The sequence below is a fragment of the Schistosoma haematobium genome, chromosome 1, assembly GCF_000699445.3.
Source record: "Schistosoma haematobium chromosome 1, whole genome shotgun sequence".
Taxonomy (NCBI): Eukaryota; Metazoa; Platyhelminthes; class Trematoda; order Strigeidida; family Schistosomatidae; genus Schistosoma; species Schistosoma haematobium.
Window position 1 is genome coordinate 29,495,412 of NC_067196.1, and position 25,762 is coordinate 29,521,173.

The 25,762-nt window shown below is 31.5% G+C and overlaps 1 protein-coding gene across 1 annotated transcript in view; it reads left to right on the top strand.

Annotated features, from left to right (window-relative positions):
* The window catches only part of MS3_00007034 (uncharacterized protein), an 86,275-nt gene that overhangs the window by 15,309 nt on the left and 45,204 nt on the right, over nt 1–25,762 (top strand). The window contains exons 4-9 of the mRNA XM_051215294.1: nt 3,860–4,132; nt 5,903–6,114; nt 7,992–8,319; nt 15,221–15,601; nt 17,215–17,489; nt 20,661–20,849. Of these exons, the coding sequence (XP_051073660.1) occupies nt 3,860–4,132; nt 5,903–6,114; nt 7,992–8,319; nt 15,221–15,601; nt 17,215–17,489; nt 20,661–20,849 (1,658 nt within the window). The remainder of the gene's footprint in view (nt 1–3,859; nt 4,133–5,902; nt 6,115–7,991; nt 8,320–15,220; nt 15,602–17,214; nt 17,490–20,660; nt 20,850–25,762) is intronic.

A 25,762-nucleotide genomic window follows, 5' to 3' on the forward strand; every position in this document is an offset into this window, starting at 1 on the left:
TTTATAATTTACATCACGGGATGATCTTAGTTAAGTGAAAATTAGGGACCAGAAAGCACTAAACAGATCTTCCGCTCAGTTTGGGTCTCGAAGACAGTGCACATCCACAACCCTTTAGGGAGTCAAACCAAAATCTGTGGGCCTCACAGTTAAAGCTTGACTTTCAGACCATTGGGTTGGCATGCAGTGGTTTTCATTCCTAAGTTCAAACATTTTTCGATGTTGCTGAATTATGCCCTACATAGCTGAACTCCATCAGTCACAGCTTTTCATTAGAACTCCATGAATTATATCTCAAAATTAGTCATAGTGAGCCTACTTGGTGGTCTAAATGTTCGGCGCTCCCTGTCTTATTTCAAAGGTTTGATCCGTGGTGTGGCCATAGATTCGCACTGATATAGACTCGAAACTTTTATATAATGCTCCGTGATTTTTATTAGAACAGCAACTGATGTTAATCCACCTACAAAGTGGATTATTGTCATTTCAATCCGGAACATTATTGTGTCATGTTCTACTCTAGCTATATGAAGTTTAAAAGTGCGAGTATTTGATCGAACAATTTGTATTGAATAACTTCATAAATATCTTGTCACGATGGATAACATGTTTAGGACCTACATAGAAAGATCTATGATTAATTTAGTGTGCAACTTACAAGATAAAATCTCTAAATCTCTAGACGATAAGATTACACAATAAATTAAGTACTTCGGTATAAGATCTAGAAAACGTTTAAATAATCTATGACCAAACAACCGTTGTTCAATATTTGTTGTCATTTTATGCTGGTCAGTAATGATAAAAACTATTCTCTTTTTACTGAACATCCGGTTGGTCTTAGTTCCATTTAAATTTTATATGAATATATGGAAATAAAGTGTGCGGAATTAAATTGTTTCACCTTTTTAAAATCATATATTTACAACTTTCTACACTCACGTACTTTAATGGATCTTTTTTAACGGATCAATTAGTTGAAGGTAGACAAATAGGATACAGATTGTTTTTTCCTCTAGATTCTCCATTAAAACTATAAGAAGATGAAGTGATTCACTCATTCATTCATTCACTGACCCATTTAGGTATCAAACCGGATATACAACATGTCGTGTCAAATTCTTCAACCTTTTGTCATTTCCTCTTAGAATTCCTTCTTATTTTGCTCAACATTTTAGTTAGATAAATGCTATTTGCACAAAATAAATGCACACACACATGTGTAGAGTGTATAGTAGATCATATTGGTACACGTTGTTTTATTCTCTCATCTAATTTCTAGGTTGATTTATAAAATTATTAAGAATGGAAGTGTTTATATTTGTTTGTATTCTTTTCTTATTTTTTAGTCTCGATTGTAAGAATTTCCCTTAAGTTAATTTAACCGATTTCAGTCTTTATCGATCGTTTGAATATTGGTTAATAGAACCATCATAATAATTAATCATATATATGTACATACATGTAGGCGTCATACTTCCTATATTATTACATAGGATACAGTGTATAAATCATGTTACTTTCTCAGCTCTATGCGATTGAAATAATGAAAACACTTAACTGATTAGCTTGAGGAAAAAAGATTATTTCATAAGATGATATTTATTATTGAACCGATTAAATACAAAACTAAAATGGTACTCTGCCAGTATATCCACGGTTTAGTTAATACATCTGCATACACTTACTGCTTCTTTATTTTGAAGTATTATGAAATATGAACTTCACAGTAAATGGTTAATATTTAAGTCAGTCTTATGCAGTGATTAAAGTTGCCATACTTCATTGGCACAGTGAGATAAAATTGTCAGGTGAATCCAAGATACGTAGAGGTATTAAGAGCATTAGTGGTAATGAAAGAGAATAAGCACCAAATATGCGATTCGAGAAAATGTGAATTTGTGAAATCAAAAAAATTATATGGTAATTGATTAACTTCAGATCTAACTAAAGACAAGGGGTGAATGCACCTGCACTACTGTGGATGATTCGGAGGAATGTCATCCAACGTATCTAACCAGTGATCTCACTTATCATACGGACCAAAACCTGGTAGTCGCCACCTACTTAAATGGAACCATTCGACAGTCAGTGTCTTCATGGAGTGATGTGATGTCTTTGTAAGGCCGCCTACAGCTTGTTTATAACTTACTCATACACCATTCATCATCGCGCGTCGACGTAATTAGTGGATGGAGATATGTAATACATATCCTAACTAGCTAAGTCGAGGAAGATTCTCTATTTGGTCAATTGATTTGCCATCCTTACCTTGTAATGCGAGTGTAACCTCGGAGTTGCTATGTTGATGGTCTCAACATACATGAGCAATAATGAGAAGGGATCTATTATCGAATACCATTAACCTGAAAATTTCCCCTATTTTTAAGTCTACGTTTCATAGCTATAAATTTGAACTGTTGAGCAGTAAATTCGTCCCTTGAGTGGCTAAAGTCGCTCAATCCCTTTAAATACATGGCAGCATTTCATGAGACACCAACCTGACAGGCGTGATCAGCCTTCCAATATAAGTGGATTGGTTGACGAGATCAACCACTTTACTCCTTATTACTTGTATAGGTGTTGACGCAGACCAGTCCAAAAACAACTTCTCTCATTGAGAAGCAGAGATTAACATCACAAACATCTTATCGTTGTTTCTCAAGGCTGCAAGAAGATTGGATTTTGTTAGTGTCTTCAACAAACAGGGATATATCATCTCAGTATTCTAAGTTAATAAGTGTATCTCCTAGTAGATGACTTCCTAAAAAGTTAAACTACGTGAGTGCTATCTCTAAAAGAATGTCTATGAAAAAGCTAAATAAAAGTGAAGAAAGCGAATAACCCTGACGAACATCATCTTGTCTTATCGATTTTAATGACAGTCTGCCATAGGTTCTGACTGAACTACTGATGTTTAGGTAAAGGTCTTGTACAAGGTTTTTGTAATTCATTGGTACTCCTTTTCAATGACACACATCACTATAAAACCTATCATCCTACGCAGTCGAAAGCTACCTCAGTATTGAGAAATACGAATATGGTTGGGACTTAGTAGGTTTTGTCTGTGTTTTATAACCTCGATTTGTTATTTAATATTTGGATAATCAGATGTATTCATACATTTGGTTTATCTTATATTCTGTTTATTACTCTCGACCTATTTTGTCTAGCATATCACTAACTTAAAATTAAATGATTTCTTTTGGTTAAATTGATAGATTTCAAGTGCTTTAATTCACTAACACTCCAAATAAAATATCTAATGGGTTAACGATTATACTGATGCCCTACCATTGTATTTTATTGATGCTAAGTTTTTTCCCTCGAATTCACACCATTTTGGCCAGTAGTCCAATATCTATATAACAACTCATTGAGTATATTACAGTTTGTCTTTGTTCAGTTATGTATCTGTTTGACTCCTATAGTAAAAACTTAAGATAATCTTTTTTCAAAGGTACTTTCGCCTCAAATACCCCACGCGTTAGCTACCGAGTCCAGATAACCATTGGCTCGTTCAGTGGAAAGAATTTTAATTCATTTATATTGATTGTTTGATGTGGAAGATACTAGGTTCGAGTTTCTGTGGGAAGATCAACACAGGGGTCCAGGCACACCCAACCGGCGAGAGCTCAGTGGCACGAGATGCACATCCTGGATTCCACTGCTAACCATTATAATGCTTGTGACTTAATTGCAATGTTGAAGCGATCCGCATAGGATTCGCATATGCCATGAGAGACTGGTTGATTGAAGTCTATGGGATTAACGGGAAGATTGAAACAACCTATGCAAATGAATTATCTTTATATTAATCCTGAGAAGTATCATATCTTATATTCCCCTTTATTTTCAGGTTATGAAGGTTTAACCTGTGAAGATGAAATTAATGAATGTTCGTCTTCACCATGTAAAAATGGTGCACAATGTGAAGATCTAATCAATAATTATACATGTCATTGTTTACCTGGATGGACTGGTTTACATTGTGAAAATCGTATTAGACCATGTGCTGCTAATTCATCATTATGTTTAAATAATGCTACATGCTTAGATTTAATGACAACAAATGAAAACATTGAAGTGATTAATGAGTCAAATGATCTTTTTGTATGTCTTTGTCCTGAAGGTAATTCATTTGTAAATAAAATAGTGTACAAATGGTAATATTTTATATTGGTTGTACTAAACATTACTGTAAGACCAGTCACTGCCGAGATCCGTAATTATATTTCATAGCCATGCTGATTTTTAACTTATCTAATACTAAACATATTTTTTGTGATATCCCAATGAGTAGGAAATTGTATTTCTAACGTTTCGTGACTAAATGTAAGCCACATATTCAGAGTAAACATACATGTTTGATTAAAAAGGTTAACGAAGATAAGGTAACTTAATATCTCTAAAATTGAATAATGATGATAACAATAATAATAGACGAAGAAAGGTAGTAATGGACTGGTTAAGTAGTGTTGATCTAAATGGTGAGCTTTTGGGATGTGGATTTGAAATATGTAGAAGAAGCATTATGAGGAAATGAAAGACCTCAATACGTTTACCTTGGTTTCTATAGTCAAAAAGTATAGTTAGACAGGGACTACTGTGTATATTTTCCTATTGAAGAACCTGTGTCTTAGAACATTATTATATTAAGATGAAATAGTTATTTATCATGAGCATTACTTAGATCCCCTTATTGAAGTTCATATCAACAGCGAGGAGAAAATTTAAGGATAGTTAGAAAACTATTTGCTCAGTATAAAGATTCCTGAACGAAAATGATATTTTTTTCCAAAAAAAAGAACTCCCCTAACATTCTAGACATATAGGAGTTCATTAATGGCGTAGAAAGAGCTTACAGTTTCCATTTTTTTGCTTTGTGCTATAAACTATTCTTTTATAATACTCGTTTCTCGACTGGCCCATTAATAGCTTCAGTATCTTAAAGTGATTTACTGGGTCGCCTAAGACAAGCAAAATGCCTTCTTTTGACCTTTGTATTCAAATAGGTTGCTTTTTGCTTAGATTATTTCAGGTTCTTAAAGATAGCTTTTAATACAAGCTGACATTTATAAAATAATATTTGAAAAACATGTAATACAAAGTGGTTGCTTTGTTCCAGTTTTCGGACTTTATCGGTCCATACTTGAGGCTTAAAACTATTTTTACCAGTTCTATTGTGAGAAATAGTGATATTTTCTGAAGTGTGTTGGCTGTCAAGTCAGTGAAACCCGTTCAATTATATATTAGTGCGCCTTAATTAAATTGTATCTCAGCATTTCATTGGTATAAGTGGCACCACTCTTAAATAAAGAACAAACACATTTATCCTACAGATGGATTAATTCATAACTCCCATTGCTCAGTGTTGACATTTTCTACTACTTCATAGTATAATATGCGTCCTAATTCTACTGAAAAACATTAACTACCTCGTTGATGAATGCTAATTAGTAAGAGACCTCATTTAGAGCTCCTTTTCAATTTACTTTCAACTCACCATCCATCAAGTAGTAAACGATTATGAAATCTTTGAATAGGCAATTTTTCTATTTGAATTAGGTTATAATATATTTTCATCCAATCAAAGATTATTATTTTTACTGAGCAAAAAGAATTACGTCAAATAAATATGGAATTTTCGTTATACATTATTATCGTACAAACCTATCTTCATGTTAATATATACATCTTTTAAAACAGAGATTTTATCCTTTTTAATTGTGTATCACTATGCTATATATATATATATATATATATATATATATATATATATATATATATATATATACATATATATACATTGGTAAAATTCAAATGACAATTTATCTTTCATGTTTCTCTATCTCTCTGTCTCTGTCATTTCTGTAACGACAAAACAAAAACCAACTAAAAGGTTTTCATGGCAAGTTATGTGAAACAAAAATAATTAATAATTATTGTACGGAGATTGTCTGTCAAAATGGTGGACAATGCAATATATTAGACAATGGTAAAGAATATTGTACATGTTTGAAAAATTATCACGGATTATACTGTGAAGTAGAAGAGAATCAAGAAGAACAAAATACAGAATTATTCCGAATAGAAAAAGACCAAATTGAAATGGTACGTTTAGAAAAAAACTATTTATTTTTGTAAAGAGAAATAGATGGGTTGATTTTTTTCATAATTTCAAAATGAAATGACTTCTTTTCTTTGACTAAATCTAAAATTCATGGTATTTACAGCATGACAGAAACAGTAATACTAGCAATACCAGTATTGGTAGTAGCGTTAGTGAAACAAATTACTTAATATGACACGAATGTGCTTAAATGAGATTCAGATTTAAACTGATATAATGGACGCTACTCACAAGATTGCTTGTAAGCAGTGTGTATGCAGCAATCGACAGGCGGAGTGAAGAGTTTCAGTGATTTGAAAGCACAGCATTGGCAGAACACTTGGAAACTAGACAAGCAGACAATTCAGATGACAAAACACGACGAAAGATGCAAATTTAAGCGATGTATTTGTATTATATAAATACTTTGTTACTTCTCGCTATCAATACTTATTAGTCTTGCCTACTGTCTTGTTTTACACTGCTATCTAGTAACTTATGAACATTTGTACATTTAATGATTACAGTATATATGCTTCCATCATTCTAATAAATATTTTAACTTAAGGAAGTTATCAGTGTTTTGTGATCTTCACTTTTATCTTTGTTTTAATTGTCGACTATATAATAATCGGTAGATTTAGTGAATTCTCTTTTACAATAGGGAATTTCGAAAATCGACCCAATGATCAAGTTACAAATTCACGAGTAACATATTCAAGTCAATAGTTTTATTAGTCAATTTTACCATAATGATAGTAAATGCATCGTAAAAATTAAGAAAACTAGTTACATTTAGTAAACACCACGTAAATTCATTAATCGTTTATTATCAAAATAAAAAGGCATCATAGATCTGTTTCAATTTTTAGCAATATAGAATTGGAATTAAGAACTGGAAAAATCATGTCATCATTTTTTTATTTCATTCCTTTACCGTAGATAATTTTTCATCATGAATTGAGACTGACCGGTGAATGATCGTGAACATTAGACATAGTGTAAAGTATGAATAAAAATCACTTATCCGTTTGTTAATGGCTAGTTTTTTTTAGAAGAAACTCTAGTTAAAATTCATGGATGCATGAATTCAATCATGTCACCATCGACAGTTATACTCTTTAAATAACATCTCCAAACCCTAATCTTCCCTATTACCGCTTATACTCTTGCTACCTCTACCACCACGGGATTTGAATCGACAACTGCATCTCTGTGCTAAGGTGGTGTGGCAACTCGAACTGATGTACGTACGTACGAAGTTCTACGTTGTTACTGACTGACTGACTGACGACAGTTATTACCTATTTTACTGAACAAGAATTGCTCTGTATTAGAAATTCACTAGATCTTAAAACATGAGGATTTGCATTTTGATCTTTTTTATTTTAAGCGGCATTTTACTAGTCGTGTGACTTGATGGTACTAGGTTCGGTTCTTTGTATAAAGTTATGGCTATGCACTAATGAATAGTCTTTATACAAGGACATGAAAGCTATTCGGTACTCACTAATTTCTAATGATTGCCTAGTTAGTGTTAGTTTGTAGTGAAGATCAAGGCGTTAAGTTTAACCATTTCTCTGGAAATTCTGTCTTTAGTTTAAGGGTTTAAACAAAATATTGTTGTTACTAAGGTTTTATTAGAGCGCCTCCTGAATTCCCCAACAATCCATTGCTGAACTTTAATAAAAATATCGTTATAGATCCCACGTTCCATTATATTAAAATATAAACTTGGCTATGATAGATTTTAGTCTCCCTAATCTTATCTACATTTCAAAACATATCTAACAATGAGGTTTATTATGAAGGTATCTAGCTTAATGTTCGTTGAATAATTCTAAACGAATAATTTTCTGTTTTTTATTTTATATAACAGGAGACGTTTAATTGTTTCAAAACACCATGTTTCAATAATGGTACTTGTCATGTACTTGGTGGCATCAGTAACTCCTCGACCATAACAATCACTAATACAACAGTTAATAGTAATAGTAATAGTGGTAGTACATTTTGCGACTGTAAACCTGGTTTCTCTGGTCATTACTGTGAAAACATACAAGACTATTGTCAACATTCACCATGTCAAAATGGGGGAATATGCATGTTAAAAAACGGTAGTAATAATAATAACAATACTATTAATCATTTGAATGTTGTAACAGCTGAATCGAATTACACTTGTATGTGTCAACCTGGATATTCAGGTAATCATTTCTTTTTTTATCTAATCACAAAATTCGTTTTCTTGTTTTGTTAATCTCAATCTCAGTAACTACACCATCCATCATACAAATTATTTTACGATAATGTTTTAAGATTGTTTTTGAGAGGATCTACTACCTTTTGTTTACCTAAATCTAACTGATTTGATTGTGAAATTTATTATTACTGCGACCAACTTGAATATCTTCATGCATACGTACATACATACATACATACACATGCATACGCAATTCCACTTTTAAAGGTATAAAATTAGAAAGAGTAACATTATCTTTAAGAATTTTGACATAGTAATGAATATGAGGCCAAGGTGCGTAGTGTAAAGTGTGTATAGTTTACATGAAATCGGCAATCTTTTTCGACATTCACCCAGTACACATACATACAAAATGATCAAATATAAAAATTATCAAATAAACTTGAATGAATAACACATCTCTAATCATTCTTTTTATTTACATTAAAATCAATGTTTAACAAGTTTTTAGCTTTAACAAAAGTAATTCAACTAGACAATAATTCTAAGATCTGTTCCTGTATAAAATCAAGGATCTAAACTTTTGATCGCTATTCATAACTAGACGAAATTCAATTCCCATAATGCAGACTGGATTTTGTTACTATAATCTAAAATTACTCAATTGTGATGTTTCATCTAATAGTTTGTAGTAAACCCTTTAAAAATGAATTATTTCTCCTAATATTCAGGCTACATATTTATGGTCAACTTATTTAAACTGTACTGTGAAACACTGTTTATACATAAATGAAATTTAGTTGCTTAGTGCAAGATGTTAACAAGATTGTTCAATGTTCCAATGACGTCTCGATGAAAGTTCATACAAAATAACATATCAGAAAGCTATTTGAGCAGTAACTGAGAGAATCACATCTACCAATTAACTACATAGAGTCTACACTTCTGGTATCGACTAATTTTTTTTCTAGATCAATCCCAAATAGTTTTAATTGGGATCATGAACTGATCAGTGTTGGACCACTAGAATTCCAGGAAATCTATCTTAAAGCTAGTCACCAGCGAGAACATGATTATTGTCGGTAAGAGGAGTTGCGAAGATTGTAGTATTTTCAACAGTTAAATTCACGAGTCGATCTAAGCTTGACCATCTGGACGGATGTTTTGTCCTAGTTAAGGACACTGTTGAATGCCGGCTCGTTGGTCTAGAGGTTCTAATTTCGCATACGAGACCGAAAGTCCTGGGTTCTGGTCCTGTATGTGGGATCGTGGATGCGCACTGCTGAGGAGTCCTATACTAGGACGAAACGACCGTCCAGTGCTTCCAGGTTTTCAATGGTGATCTAGCCTAGATAGACTCATGAATTTAACTGTTAAAAATATCACAATCTGCACAACTCTCCTTACCCATAATGGTCTTTAAAATACTAAACTAATTTATAGGTTAATTCATTTCCTCTCATAAATATAAGCTTTTCGCGAGAAATTCTATTATTACCTCATATGTAATATGATTTACCCATTTTTAACGTTGATTTTTAGTTTTCCACTTTCAAATATGGAAGGTGGAAACAGCTAGAAATTAGAGATCTCTGGATAGCTGATTTTTTTAAATATCAAAGTCCATACATATATTTACTGTGTTAAGAACAAAAAATACCTAGTTATCCCGTTGGATTCTTTTACATAAGCACTACACTACACCGTTCTTCCAATAATTGTTCAACTATTCAGGATGTGATGTCATTTATTTTGTGATCTAGTTTACCTATTGAATGAATACTCTGTAAATGGTATTTACCCCAATTAAGATAACATTAAGAATTTATAAGCACCTGACTTATGGTTAGCTCATTATTGAGACTATTGAGATGTGCTAACCTATGACTGTTCGGATACTCTTAGTCAGTATTTTCTAAATTACAACTTGAATTAGTTCACTATTTAAAGCTACACTATTTAATGCCATAGATGACAACTGTTTCCTTCAAGAAATAGTTCAATTCCATAGATCAGCAATGACTACTGAGACTTCATAAAGTTAATTCGAAATCACTGATGATTTTACTTTGTATGTTTTCTCTGTTGAGGTTAAGTAGTTATAACATTTTGTTTACAACTCGTCAAAACATACTAAATTTTGTGTCAAACGAATTAATTATCTAGCCAATTAGTTTTTAGAGTACAGTTTCGTTGGACCGTTGTACAATAAATCCTTAAAACTTCAATAGTGTACATTTTTACATTTGAGACTGAAACATTCTTTAGAATATTATACATTTCATGTTTGATTGCTTAGTTTCAAACAATCGAGTAAACTAATAATGTAACATTGAAGAATGAAATGAAACTTTCGAATAAACAAAATATAGTTCACCTACCTACATGTTAATTATTAATATTGACAATGCTATTACATCGATTACAATTTGTATGTGTTCAAGATTGTTTATTTTATTTAAAATGACGTTACTTGAATATGCTGTACTGTTACCGTTTAAATTTCGTACTTAGTGATCAATGATCAATAATCACTGAAGTTAAATCGGCTAATGTTAACATTCCTATAGTAGAATGATATATATTTTAATATATGTGATCGTCGACACTATTATGTTAGGTTAATATTCCTCCATAGTTGAAAAAGTGGTCAATATTATGATACATTAAATATGTAACATTATTCAACTTGTAAAATGATAAATTTCAATTTACGCATTAAATATTATAGTTTAGTCTTTCTTATCTGTACTATAATTTAAATGTATAGGATCGAGGTTGTTTTAAATTTATTCATGTAATTTAAATGTAACATGGAAAATAAGTGTTGATTTCTGCGGGTATTTAGGAATATATATCAATCAATAAAAGTGTGAGTGTTGTATGTTTGATAATTGAACATTGAATTATTTTATAACTACCTTTACTAGTAATAATAATAATGGTTTTTTATTATTGCCACATATCATTTCATGGTTTTCCTGAAATAATGAATTGTTTTGTCTATCATTTGAATAATACTAAACCATAATGAATTCACACGCCTTAAATCATTTTAATCTGTTCGTTCTCTTCACTTCATAATAAACTAATTTTTAAAAAAATACAAAGTTGTTTTAACATAGTAATTAGTAGATTATCCGTACTTTCCACAACAACAGTCACAACAGTAACATAAAACGAGTACATATAGATAATCTATATAAATTTAAGTTTAGAGATAAATAATTCACTTTCTTATGTCTATGAAGTGGTTGTATTTTTTTATATTGGCGCCTCAGAAAAAATAAGAAAACTCTCTTCCTTTTTTAACGGGTGGTGGTTGGGGTAAGTAGTTGACCTAACAGAGGAAAGTAGAATGGTATGAATATTTTTTCAGTAATAGAGTCAATATTTTCTTTTTCAACAAGATAACGGAGAGAATGAAATGAGAGGGCAGAAAAAGTCAAAATAATGCTGGTCATAATTACTTTTTTTAATCAGATATATATTACTGTGAAACAATTTACTGATTATACACAAATCATCAGATATGAAATAAACATCAGTGAATTAGGATTTTTTAAAAATATATATATTTGTATACACAGTAATAAATATCAAGGTGACATCCTTTTTGCTATAAAAAAAACAACATACTAACTTATTTATATTCTACCGCAACCTTGTAAGTAACCAACTAGATTTTCATACATCAATCCGCCTATCCATTTGTGCATGCATTTATGCATGTCAGTGCATTCGATTTCACAATGTAAGATAATTATCTCGTTAATACGAAATTACAGTTCATGAGAAATCTATTAATGTAAAGTTTGCGTCTAATACTTTCCTTAAGTTGTCGTTATTTATTCATTTTTAAAAAATGGTAAAACGAGATTATTTTGTTTATTCCTGCTTTTTTTTGAATAAAGGTATTTTTGTTTACAGAATGGAAACGGGTATCGTTATATTGTTTAGACAAATATTGTTGTGGTACCTATTTGTAATATATATATTTAACAATAGACACACGACCAAAATGTAATAGTTGTTGGAGAGAATTATACTTATTATTTGTTGCGTTTCCGATACAACTAGATATCTCATAGTATTGTTTATTGTCTATAGCTTATGTGTAAACAGTACATTTCTATCAGTATAACGGAGCTGTAAAGATTGTTGAGTTTTGATAGTTTTCAGTATGGATTGACCTAAGTTTAAAAAAACCCACAATAATAATAATCATGCGTTCACTAGCTTTCAGTTTTGAGAAGTAATTTCGCTCAGTTGTGGTGAGAGGCTATAATCAATAGAGTTCAACCATGTATCCACCAATAATATTGGTATTTAGCTGCGCAATATCGAGAATCGTTTGAAGTTAGCAATGGAAATCATTGGATGTCAGATCACTGAGTAAATTGAAACTGGAACAGTTGACTTGTAATGTTCATCTTCAATATTTTATGTACAAGTATGTACGTAACAGCTTTAATCCCCTAAAAAGAACGCAGTTTAGTAGTCAGTGGTTTTATTCTCTAGCAGCTAATCCATTAGGATTTATGAGGTCATTTCTTTGGCAAATTATCAATTAATGTCCAACCCAGTTATTTCTGAAATCTTATCAGTCAATTCTCTCACCATAAGAGAAATATTTTGATTCCAAAATCGGTGAGACTATAATTTATGGACGAACTTTGATCGACGCTAAAGTGACCTTGAGAATGTTCATCTTTTAACTAGGACTAAATGAGGGTCATAAACCAGTGTGAGGAATCAGAATCATGATTTACAGTTGATGGTTAGGGCTGGGAATTAGATTTGGAGATTTTCATCAGGAATTGGTATATACTATAATGTCAAAACTCTATTTAGTCAAATGGATCAGTGGATTTTGCGCCAAAACCCAAGACCTGTTATCTCATACGTGATTAGTTTGTCCATAAATTATAGTCTCACTCGTTCGAGGATTATTATGAAGTAATCATGACAAATCAACAAATGTTTCTTAAGATGATGATCGATTAGTCAAGAGAGCTGTATCACAGTTTATTCATTCTATTTGAGACTTACACTGTATATTCCATTATCTTTTCTGTTTAACAAATCTTATTATATTTCAGAATTTTTTATCTTATACATTTTGCATAATATCAAAAATTCATCATCCACATGGGTGTATAATCAACTAAACTGATACAATGAGTCAGTCTCGTAACTTTGATATTATGAAAAGTAAAAGATCTCATCTGAATGTCATCTTCATCTTTATGACTCATATTGAGCTATGTTCATAATAATAATAATAATATATGTACTAATAATACTGATTTATGAAATGTATTCAGACAACAGTGTACATTCTTTATTAATAGAAGTACGACCATTTCATATTTTATGTATTTAGTCAATTAATATTAATGGGTGTATGGTTTATTTATGATTTATATTATCATTTATTATCTTATTATATCTAAGTATACTTATCCCTATACATTATCCTCATCCACACATGTGTACACATCCATCTTATACAAATATATATATATATATATATATATATATATACGCACAAGTGAAAGGTATTTCCATTTGTAATCCTCTAAATTAAAGGTTTATATTTAATATGAAATATTGTGTAAGGCTATATCGAGGTATACGCACAGTATGCACATATGCCAATAAGAGACTGATCAATTTCAGTCATAAAAACATCAATGGGAAGATTTAAGTAAAACAATACCAAGTGAATATATATATTTGGTATAAATATTTAACGTTAAAATACTTAAGGAATTTTTTTTATTAATAATTATTTTTAACACATCTGTATCAGAAATAGTTTCAAATAAAAACTGTTATTGTCAAGATATAGTAAAGTAGGTTGGTTAAAAAAAAAGTAAAGTGACTAGTATTATCCTGATTATGAATCAAAATAAAATTAAGACAGCTGTCATAAGAAATTATTATTTATTTTATATTATATTTGATAGGAGACTATGACAACTAAACATAATAATGATCATTATTTAGAATTGCACTAAACAATGTATTCTAGACATATATAAGTTGAATCGTCATGATAATTAACATTAAAATAGAAATTATGAAATTTTGATTGGATGATAAGTGAATCTTTTTATTTTGGTAGGGTTTAGTTATTACTTAGTTATTCATTAAGTTAATTAGATATAACTTATTTTACCCAGATAATGATTTTGTATTGACAGTTTATATGTTTGTGTCTGTTTGTACTCTCACTAAATGATACTTATCTATCAAAGATCAACTTCTGTTTATAAAACTATCATGAAAAGATTTAACTATTACTGATCTGAAATTTAACTTCAGTGTTAAAAAACAAACAATGTAAGATGCTCTTTATTGAAGTAGACCAAATCGTTCTCATCAATGTTAGAAACTAAAGGCTTTCATAAAATTGAGATCAGTCCAAATATTCACTGATTATTATTGGTCTTGATCATGTAGAAAGAGGATATAAACTGATTAAAGTTTACAAGAGAATCGTAATACGTGACCGGAGATTTCAAGTTATACAGATTTACTCGTAGATTTCCTACCATTTTTTGAGATAGCGTCCTGTTTCATTCTGTGAGTTTATTCTTTAGGCAAATTGAACCGACGCATGTTTGTACCATAGCCTAAGTTTTTTTACGACTGTCATTAAATTGACAGATTTTAGACGTCTTTCGGCTATAGGCATTTAAGAAATTATGAATCATTAAGAAAGCAGGACTAATTTAATCCAACTCAAATCAGTCGGCAGAAGTGCTCATTGGTATTAAGAGTAGGCGCGAAAAAATGTCCAGAACCATATATGTATTTAGAATTTATAAAATAAATCATATCGTTTCAACGTATCTAGCAGTATTCATTTATGGTCGATTTTTTATTTGTTTTTCTAGGAAAACATTGTGAAATTAATATATTCGACTGTTTCAATCAACCTTGCGGATCCTACGGAATCTGTAAAGATGAAATTAATGGTTATCATTGTGAATGTTTAAAAGGATGGGAAGGATTACATTGTGATAAAAAATCATTGTCAACAAAACTGGTTACATATGAAAAAAATACTGGATCTAATTCAATGTTGATGTTGATGAACAGTAATTCACAAAAACTTCACTTCAATCTTAGCAGATTATGTCCTAAAAACTATTATTGTGCTAACTCAGCTCTTTGCATTTTCACCAATGATGATACATCTTCATTTATGTTGAATAATTTGAACATTGCAAGTGAATATAAATGTCTTTGTGAGACAGCAATTGGTCGATTCGAAGGTATGACAATTTCATTTATATAATATTGTATAAATATATCTTTATTGACAGTTCAATGCTTTAATATACCTTTTAAATTAAAAAGGAAAATATATTAACCTCGCTTTTTCTGAAGTCATAATAAAAAATTATGATTACTGGAAGTTTTCAATCAAAAGCTTACCTCTATCAATTGTAACTCAAATTACATTTCTAATTGTTACATAATCATGTTAAATAAACGTTTCACTTTAGTTTTAAAATTTTTAAACATTCTTCTCACTCTATTTATTCCATAGTTTTAAACACCATGTATAAATCTATCATTAAAAGAATGTTATAGTTAAGCCTATGGAATAAAATTTCATCATAAATACTTGCCATAAACCTTATTGCCCATGTCTACACTTCTTATAATTGCGTTTCGAAGATGGTGAGCATAACTCAACATACATTTATTCCTACACACACATACACACAGATACGCAAAGCTAATTCATTGCTGAAGAAATTTTCTACAAACGATCCTATTTGTTTTGTCAAGATTTAATCCGAGAAGATAAAAAATATTATTCACTGAATATGATAATAGTCATTGATCATTTGTCAAGGTGTTAATTTTTTTATAGAAAAAGAAAGTAGTTTCCATTATTTATTCGGCAGTTTTCTCATTGTAAAATTTTATTTCAGTATAAATAATGAAATTTGTGTAGTAATGATAAGATGTTACAAATGCTTGTTATTTATAATAGTAAAACAGTGCAAACAAAATCAGCAGAGTTGGATGGCGGCTAGCAATGGAATCCCGGACACGCGTTTCATCCTGTTTGGTACTAGTTAGAATGACGTATGCGCATATTTGCATTTTCTGTCATCTGCACAAACTAAGCTGTGCCGAACTTTATCTCAATTAATTGATGTTTTCACCAGTTCAACTTTAATTGGAGAAGATTTGTCTATGGAAACCATAACTGTTGTATAATCGGATGGAAAATTTCGCCAAACTATATTATGAACATTTAATCTATTAAAAAATTCCATAAGGAGAATAGTTCCGAATCTATACAAACAGTATACTTCCGGTGTACCAGTGAAACGTTTTACTATCACTAAATCGTCCTAGATAGGAAAATTATTTGAAATTATTTGGTAAAACTATTAAAAATCAGAAAGTATCTGACTTAATGTCTCATGTTTTTATTATGAGACTTCTGATAGATCTCTACTATCAGATCTCTTACAAGAAAAATTGTAAAAATCTTTGAACAATTGATTTAAACATTTAAAATGTATTGATATGACCTTCTACTCATTTCAGTTTACCCCGCCGAATATTAGGGTCAGCTTCCACGTATATATGGTTCGATTCTGAGTCAATTACTCAGGACCTTGCGTAGTTGATAAATAATTCTATCATTTCAGGAATGGATTAGTTGGTTTTTATTACAAATCATTACATTTTCTAACTGATTACACTTTAGTACATTTGGAATGTGGCTAACAACGGATTCCAGCAATCCATACTTTTCGTCCTATTTATGACTCTTCAATCTCACATTTATTAACTAAATGCATTCTTATTATTGAATTAAATTAATAAATGTATCTCTTATTCTTTCTTTTCTGATCTGGAGGTAATTATTGTGACATTGACGTGGATGAATGTTTCGAGTCTGAAGAAAAACAGTCATCATTATGTCAAAATGGTGGACAATGTATAAATACATATGGATCGTATATATGTAGTTGTACAACAGAGTATTATGGTAAACATTGCGAATATTCATTTAATCCATGTAACTTTGATAATACATCAATCTGTTTCAATGGAGGGATATGTTTGCCATCATCAGATGGTATAGGCACGTTATGTGTTTGCCCAAAAGGTTTTATTGGACCTCAATGTAGAGTAAGTTACTTCTGGTGTAGTGAACCTATTTTTACAAATATTACTGATTAATGATTCCATTTGCAGTACCCCAACTGAGACTGATCTACGATGAATACAACATATAGACTAAGTCAATCTCCCTAAAACCTCCTGAACTACGTAAACTATAACAGTCAGATCACTAGTGAATTGATTCAATTTGTTCCGTAAGTTCTATTGAGAAGTAACAAAAGGAATCCAGGTATTTTGTGAGGGAAATAAGTTATCATTTTCATATTATACTGCGAATTGATTAAGGTGAAAATTGTATCATGAGACTCTAACTCGACAATTCTAATGGTTAAGCGTTCAAAACGAGACTTGAATATATTGAATTTGATTGCTGAATTGTTTGTGGATATGCACTACTGATGAGTCTTAAAGTAAGACGAAATAGCCATCCAGTTCTCTCTAGTCTTCATTGGTACTCTGACTGATACCAGTCTGTGATGAATAAAATCTACAATTTGAAATAGTTTTTAATTGTAAAGAATCATTTGTTAGAATATATACAATTATCAAAAAACCAGGTTTATGTTCATTTATTCTTGATATCATTTTTGTATTCACAGTTGAATATGACCATTCTCTCTTTTGATATATTTGAGCTAAACCTTCGTAAATTATGTAATGATATTTTAAAACAGTCCAAAATATGCACTTTTTATATTTTCGTAAATAAAGAACAAACACCAAAATCTATCATTAATTGATCATCTTAGGTATGAGTTCCAGGGATCCACTATGTTTTAGTTCAGCTAAATTTATGTCCGCATGATTCATTACATTATCATATTATTATTATTATTATTATTATTATTGGGTTTATTCAATATTATATTTTTGGTACAATATAAATTTTTCAGCGTAAAGTATTTCAACAAGTTTCCGTTTCTTTCTTCTTGGTCGGTCCTGCCGATAAATATTGAGTGATCGCCAGTTAGATGTTAGCAGTTCAGTAAATGAACACTTGAATAATGGGCATTCTTTTCGCTGTATATTGCCAGCAACCACATTGGCTCTTATTGAGTTTTTTGTAACTTTGACAACGAAAGGTTGTACACTTTTCAGAAACGCAGCAGAATAGGTCATGCGACTAATAAACATAATGATATATTAAAAAAACAAAAATAGATAACTTGTTCAAATATCTAGATGGAAGGAACAGGTAGCCCAGATGCTCAAGCAGACCGCTCTTGTTTATAAGATCCATAGCTAGTTTTCTTGATAGTAATTTAATAGTTGAATTCGTGAGTCTATTAAAGCTAGACCACCATGAAAAACCTGGAAGCACTGGTCTGCTGTTTCGTCCCAGTGTGGGAATCCTCAGCAGTACGCATCCACGATTCCGCCTCGCGAATCTCGAACCCAGGACTTTCGGTCTCGCGCGCGAACGCTTAACCACTAGACTACTAAGCCTGCATATAACGGTGTTAATATCTAACTCCAATCAACTCTCGAAATCGCGCCACCGTTCTTGATAGACTAAATGTCCTTGAGTTTGTAAAGTTTACAACTGATTGTAGAAGGTTTTAAAACTGTTATGAATCGTTGATGAACTATGAAAACCGATAAAAATCACTGATTGCATCAAACTGAAACTTTTTCTCTTCTCAGTTTTATAGACGACAAAGTGTATTGGGTTTAGTTGTCAGTTTGTTGGAATTAAATTAAAATTTAATTGTTTGGAATGTTCCAAATATAGTTTTGTATCTGATAAGTTAAGTAGATTTTATTTAATGGTAATCATGATCATATTAGTATTGTTGTAAAATTTTTCTATCGTACACAAATTCCTAGAACAAATATTTAACCATAGTATACTGTTATCAATCGTTCACTGATGACATCTCTGGTAGGACTAGATAAAATGCATGAACATGCTTTAATTCAGTGTGATATTTGTTTAGTATAAAATTCTTTTATACTAATCTAGTGTTATATCAGATTATTGTGTTATTTAGTATTTGTTTGTATCGATTTAATTTAACGTTTGCTCTGTATAACATTCAGTTGATTAATTTGGTTGCATTCTCGCCATTTCAGTAATATATGATGTTCATTGACTAATCATCAAAAGTCAGTATAATTTGTATATAGATAAATGTATTTAGTTTGCAATTTATTGTCATGTTTACGAAAGGTGAATAAAAATTGCATCCGTTATTTGAATTTTCGCATTGTGCAAATCTCAGTTTCCTCCTCTGTTCTTGATTCAGTTTCAGCTGCTAAAGCAACACCCAATTTAAAACAGATTATGACCGCTGTGCTACATGGTGCGATTATTATAATGAACATTTAACTGATTTTTATCACTCGCTGATGCTATCATTTTTAGAATTATTGCAACTAATAAACTATTGGACAGATATGCCTGTTCAATGTAAATATTTCCCCTAAAAATAATCTGAATCATTAGGGCAAAAAGCTTTTTCTTTAAATTTCCGCGGAATTCGACTCTATCTATCCAAAGTTTATTGCTTTGGTATGTTCCATTCTTTTTTAAGAGCTTTTCATCTGTACGTGCATTCAGTGAGCTGGAATTCAATAGCCCATATTCAATTAACTGGTGCCATAAAATGTCACTTATTGATTCTGTTATAGTAATCCAGCTCCAATTTGTCAGTTCTTATTGAAACCCACCTCAAAATACATTTTTAACTTGACCATATTGAATGCAGTTTCTGTCGATCAAGTAAGGCTTTGTAATTTTCCTCCGCAAATATTCACAATTGCTGATAACATACCAAATTTAGCAAATCTCATAACACGACAATATATCGAGGCAACCCACTAAGGATTCACATATAACAATAGAACTTAACAAGTTGTAGTCCAAAACATGAACAACGGGAAATTAAAAGCCCTTACCAATGCTTTAATACATATTTTTCAAGTTAGTGGGTATCTGGAATCAGTAGCTCAGTGGGTAACGTTTTAGTCACCTCAAACGAAAGGTATCGGGTTCTATTCTCTGTTTTCAACATCAAGCCTAGAATCCGAATGCATCCAGTTAACCAGTCCCAAACAGGAAGATAGGCCCATCCTGGATTCCTCTGATTGTCATATATTTAATACTATAACCATTTCTTATAATATTTACCTTTGAATTATCTTCAACTTTTCTCTACTTCTTTCTTCGTGTATTAGGAACAGATAAATGAGTGTACTGGTCACCATTCATGTATAAATGATGGAATATGTTTAGATTTGGTTGGAAAGTATCATTGTTTATGTCCAATCGGTACATATGGAATGAATTGTGAATTCACTTCTAAACAAATTTGTACTAATCAATCGTGTAGTGAAAATGTAAACGTAAGAAACTGTACAACAAATGTAAGTTGTTTGTATACAAATTATATATAAAATCGACTATACGTAAATCTGTATATTTATTTATGTATTGGAGCTTTTCTATATATTTAAAATTTCAAAATTAATTACCATCGGTAAGCGCCTGGTATTCGACTGAATAATTATGGAGACTAACAGTAGTTACCAGTATGACTGATTGAATAATAGGAAAATTATTTTTAATCATTTTTTTCTCAGTTTGACTAAATTGAGTTAACGTAAAGATAACTAACGAGTAAGAACGTCAATACACTCTGAAGGATTCAGTTTATTTGCCTCAATTCAATTGACTCACACTGAAGAAGAGTGAGAAGACAGTTTATTGTACGCCTCTTGCATTTGAGTTAGTTCTACAGTTTGACCAAAAACATTAAAAGTATGCGATAATTAGATCAACGAGAGCCTGTTGGTTCTCCATACACTGATCACAGAGTAACATTCACTGAATGACGTTTTCAAAAAATATGGAAGCACTGAACAGTTATTTCACGCTAATTTATGACGCTTCAGTACAGTACAGCCACGATTCCATATTGGGCCGAACCTAGGATAATTAGATCTCTCGGAAACTATGATGTCATATAATCACTGTGGTTAAATTCACTGACGGAAATGATCTAGTCAATTCGTGATGTATCGCAACCATTGATTAACTTTATCGGCAATGTCTGCATTAAGTGGGACTTGAATGGGTCCTCCTCTATGCATATCGATGACTCCCTCAGGTATTGAACCCAGGACTCTTATATCTCATGATGAGGTGTCTTATGCTTGGATGAAACAGTTATTTAATGTGTTCCTGTCTTCACTAGTCTTCTAAGGTCAATCCGTGATGTGGAACTTCAAATATCAACATTCATATTCTATGTATAATTCTAACAGTCTTAATGTAATTTTTCGAATTAGTTGTCTCATTACTTTTTCATTCAATTATGTTGAATAAAATTGTCATAGCACAAAATAATATAAATTAGTCAGCTTCATTTAAATTAAAGCAGAAAAAAAAAGTTGACGATGGATATTAAGCCTTATTTTTGGTCCTTACTACTTAGTTGCATTTATGATAATTGAAAATTTTCCGCTTAGGTGGATGTTTTAAGGAGTATTGTATTCGCTGATTTTGATGGTTTAATTACAGAGCTTTTATTGTCGTTCTGAACAAAGCAATTATAGCTTACTTCACGTAGAAATCTGGCTCAATAAATAGAATAGAATAGAATGATGTAGTGAATTAGATCAATTCATGAAAATAGTTTTGAGTTTTTATTTTCACAGATCATGAAAATTCATCTTAATTAATAATAATTATTTTACATAAAACTTTGAATTTGTTTACGTAAATTAGTTAGATTTTCATACCCTATATAGCGGTAATGCATTCGGATCATTATATTATTTCTATCGAACTCCAAATGCTTATATTTCGAATGATATTTAGGAGATTATATATATATATATATATATATATATATATATATATATATATATATATATATATATATTCTTCTAAACAGAAAAGAATTCCATAAATGTATAAGCAACAAAATGTCAAATTTAATGTGAACGGATAAATAAAACAAGAATTTGATAATCAGTCTATCGTCTACATGTTTGTTTATAGAATTCTTCTTAGGAACTGAATCAATTTCTCTTTACGGATTTATTTATTTGTTATTGTTTTTCAACTGTAAAGTAAATACACTTTGGTAGGTTGTATTCGTCACAGACTGATGTCAGTTGCGTCTAGCATTTGCTTCGAGACCTGAAGCTTTTGAGGCCTATTCCTGATGAGTTCATGGGTGCGCACCGCTGGGGAGGTATTTAATACCTGGTTTTTAATGGTATCTCTGCTGAGATTAATCTGTGAAGAATACATAGGACAAATTGAACTAATCTCCACAAACTTCCGTTCAGTTATACATACATCTTTTGGATAATTTACTCGGTACGATAAATACCATTACTCTGTGGTTTTCTCCTTGAAAAATAATACAAATTAAAGAGGGATTTCTAGACACGGGAGTAGTGTTTTTCACTCTAAGTATTGGAACAAAGTCTGAAAAGTAATTAGAGTTGCACAACTGATTTTTTTCTCTACTTAGCATCCGTTTCAGAAGTGCAATTTGAGTTTTGTTATCCGTGTGAGATATAACGAGTAGAATGGTAGCATCATTATTAGTTTTTGTGACTGTAACTTTTATTCTCGATCACAGTATTTGACAATTAACTCATAGTCATATGTATCTTAGTCCGTGATATTTTCATCTACAAGTTATTTTAATTATGTAATCCAACAACATAATATTTCAATCTTAAACAGTATTTCTGTAATTCAACATATTTCATGCAGTTAGTTCCCTTCACAAATCAAAGCATATTGGAAGCAGTAATGTTTGTACAATCAAATGAATTGATTAGGTTCTTTTTCTGTGTGCTTATATATAACCCATAAGTTTGGTCAATCTTGGAGCTTGTAATATTTATTAGCACGCTTGGGAATTGAGAGGCAACATTTATTGATCACTTAGTGTTAGAAGCCGATGTTATCTTTATCTAGTCTATTTAGCGTTAACTGATATCTATCAACCATATTTCAGTGTGATCCCACCGGTCCAGGTAATTCGACCTCCAGATGGACTGTGTTTTGATATTAAAAGGTCACTGGTCGTGGTTCGAACAACTCAGTGATAACACTGAAGATTGTGACACTGGTTGATTAGGATTAGAATCCCAATAAATACATCACTTCCCTTAAGGTTACAGGCACGGTGTGTTGAATAGTGCCACCTAGTATGAAATCGATATTTTCTGTTTCCCGCCTACTACTTCTCACCATTTAACATTAATAAATAAATTTCCCAACGTGGAAGAATGAAGCTGAAATTGCAGTATAGTTTGTGTGAATAAGTTTTGAGGAAAAAAAATAGATAGTAGATTATTTTTACCTTATAATAACAATAATAATATATTCTGAAAATAATTATTACAGAATTTAAGCCAGTTTACAGGCATGATAAGTTGATATAAATAGTAACAGTAAATGTAGAGAAAAAACATGTGATACAAGATTGTTTTAAGTTTAGGTAGTACATTTATGACATGCATTACAGTAACGCAATGCATCAGTCGGGATTTTTTAATTCTTCTTAAGTGAACATCCTGTTGATTTATGAACAGTGCATTTGAGGTCATTTACTGTACCATAACGAATTAATTATAATTATCCACAACTAGAGAAAGTAAAATGGAGCACCGAACAACAATATAATAATTAATATCAGATGGGTTTTTGTGGAGATTGTAGTAATTTCAATGGTTAAGATTAGTTGAAGTTAGACATTAACACCGTTGGATGCCGGCTCAGTGGTCTAGTGGTTAAGTGCTCGGGCGCGAAACCAGTAGGTCCTGGGTTCGAATCTCGCAGGGGGCGAGGTCGTGGATGCGCACTGCTGAGGGGTCCCACAATAGGACGAAACGGCCGTCCAGTGCTTCCAGGTTTTCCATGGTGGTCTAGCTTCAACTGACTCATGATCTTAACCATTGAAATATAATAATTACTAAAATATTTCAATCAGGTCTACCATAATGCATGTGTCATGTGACTCAGTGGTATACCGTTCATGTTAGATATTATTCAAATTAATTAAGGTTGCCAGAAACGGTGTTAACGTAAAGTTACAGCAGGTAGGTGGTTTACTTAGTGAATCCAGTAACAAGTATGGCTAAACATTTAAAGTTCCTATAATCTCACTTGTGGAATAAGATAGAACATTTAATGCATCTTCAGAGGAGCAGTATGCATCAATGAAGCGAAAAAAGAATTGGAGTAGTTTTATCTTAGGGACAGATTGCGATAGATTGTTCCAAAGTCTGGAAATTTTACAGGTAAAGTAATTGATATAGAGAGATGATTTAGAATGGGTTTGTTTCACTAGTGACAAGGAATTACGGATGTCGTAATTAGAAATTTCTGTATATTGAATTACTTGACTAGATGTATAGGATATTTTATTAAGTAGTTAGAAGAAAAAGGTAAGATTTAGTTTGAATCTCCTCTTCCATAAAAGGTCGAGCCCACGTTTATTACACCTGGGATTATAAGTCGAGGTACAATTAGTTCCAAGAATACGAAGTGTAGGTCGTCTCTGTACTCATTCTAACCTTAATTTATCCTTTATGCTCGCACTGCTAAGAATAAACGTGCAGTATTCTAGGAGTGGTCGAACACAAACTTTGTAAGTCAAAATGTCTGGCTGATTGTTATAAAGGTTTCGAGTTATGCAACCTATAAGACGTTGAGACATAGAAGTCTATTTCAATACCTGTTTTGTAAACGAGGAATCGTAGGAATACTTAATTCCTAAGTTTACTACTGTGTGTAACTTAGATAAAACCTAAGTTGAGTAATGTATTACAAAAGCATATTCATCCACATTTAGCTGCGTTAAGCTCCAGCTGACATTTTGAGCACCACTGCGCTACCTACTTAAGCTCCATACTGATGCAATTTCGCATATTGTTCAGCTCATGTGGAGAAAATGAATGCACTACTTTAAGATTATCAGCATACAGAAGGGGCTTTCCCACACAAAAAGATCCACAACTATCATTGGTAAAAACTAAAAAGAGGAAAGGGACTAAGACACTACTTTGTATTACACCACTTCTAACAGGGACAGTGTTTGAAAATGAAGAGTTAATGTTAACTATTTGGTGTCGGTTGCTGAGGCAGGAATCAAATCAACCAAGCAAAGGCTTTTGGACCCTGTAAGATGAGAGTTTATCTATAAGACGTTGGTGGTTAGTCATGTCGAAGGCTTTAGAAATGTCCAAGTATATAACTAAGGCTAGATATCCTTGGTTACGTTGAGTATAGACTAAATCAAAGAAGTCAC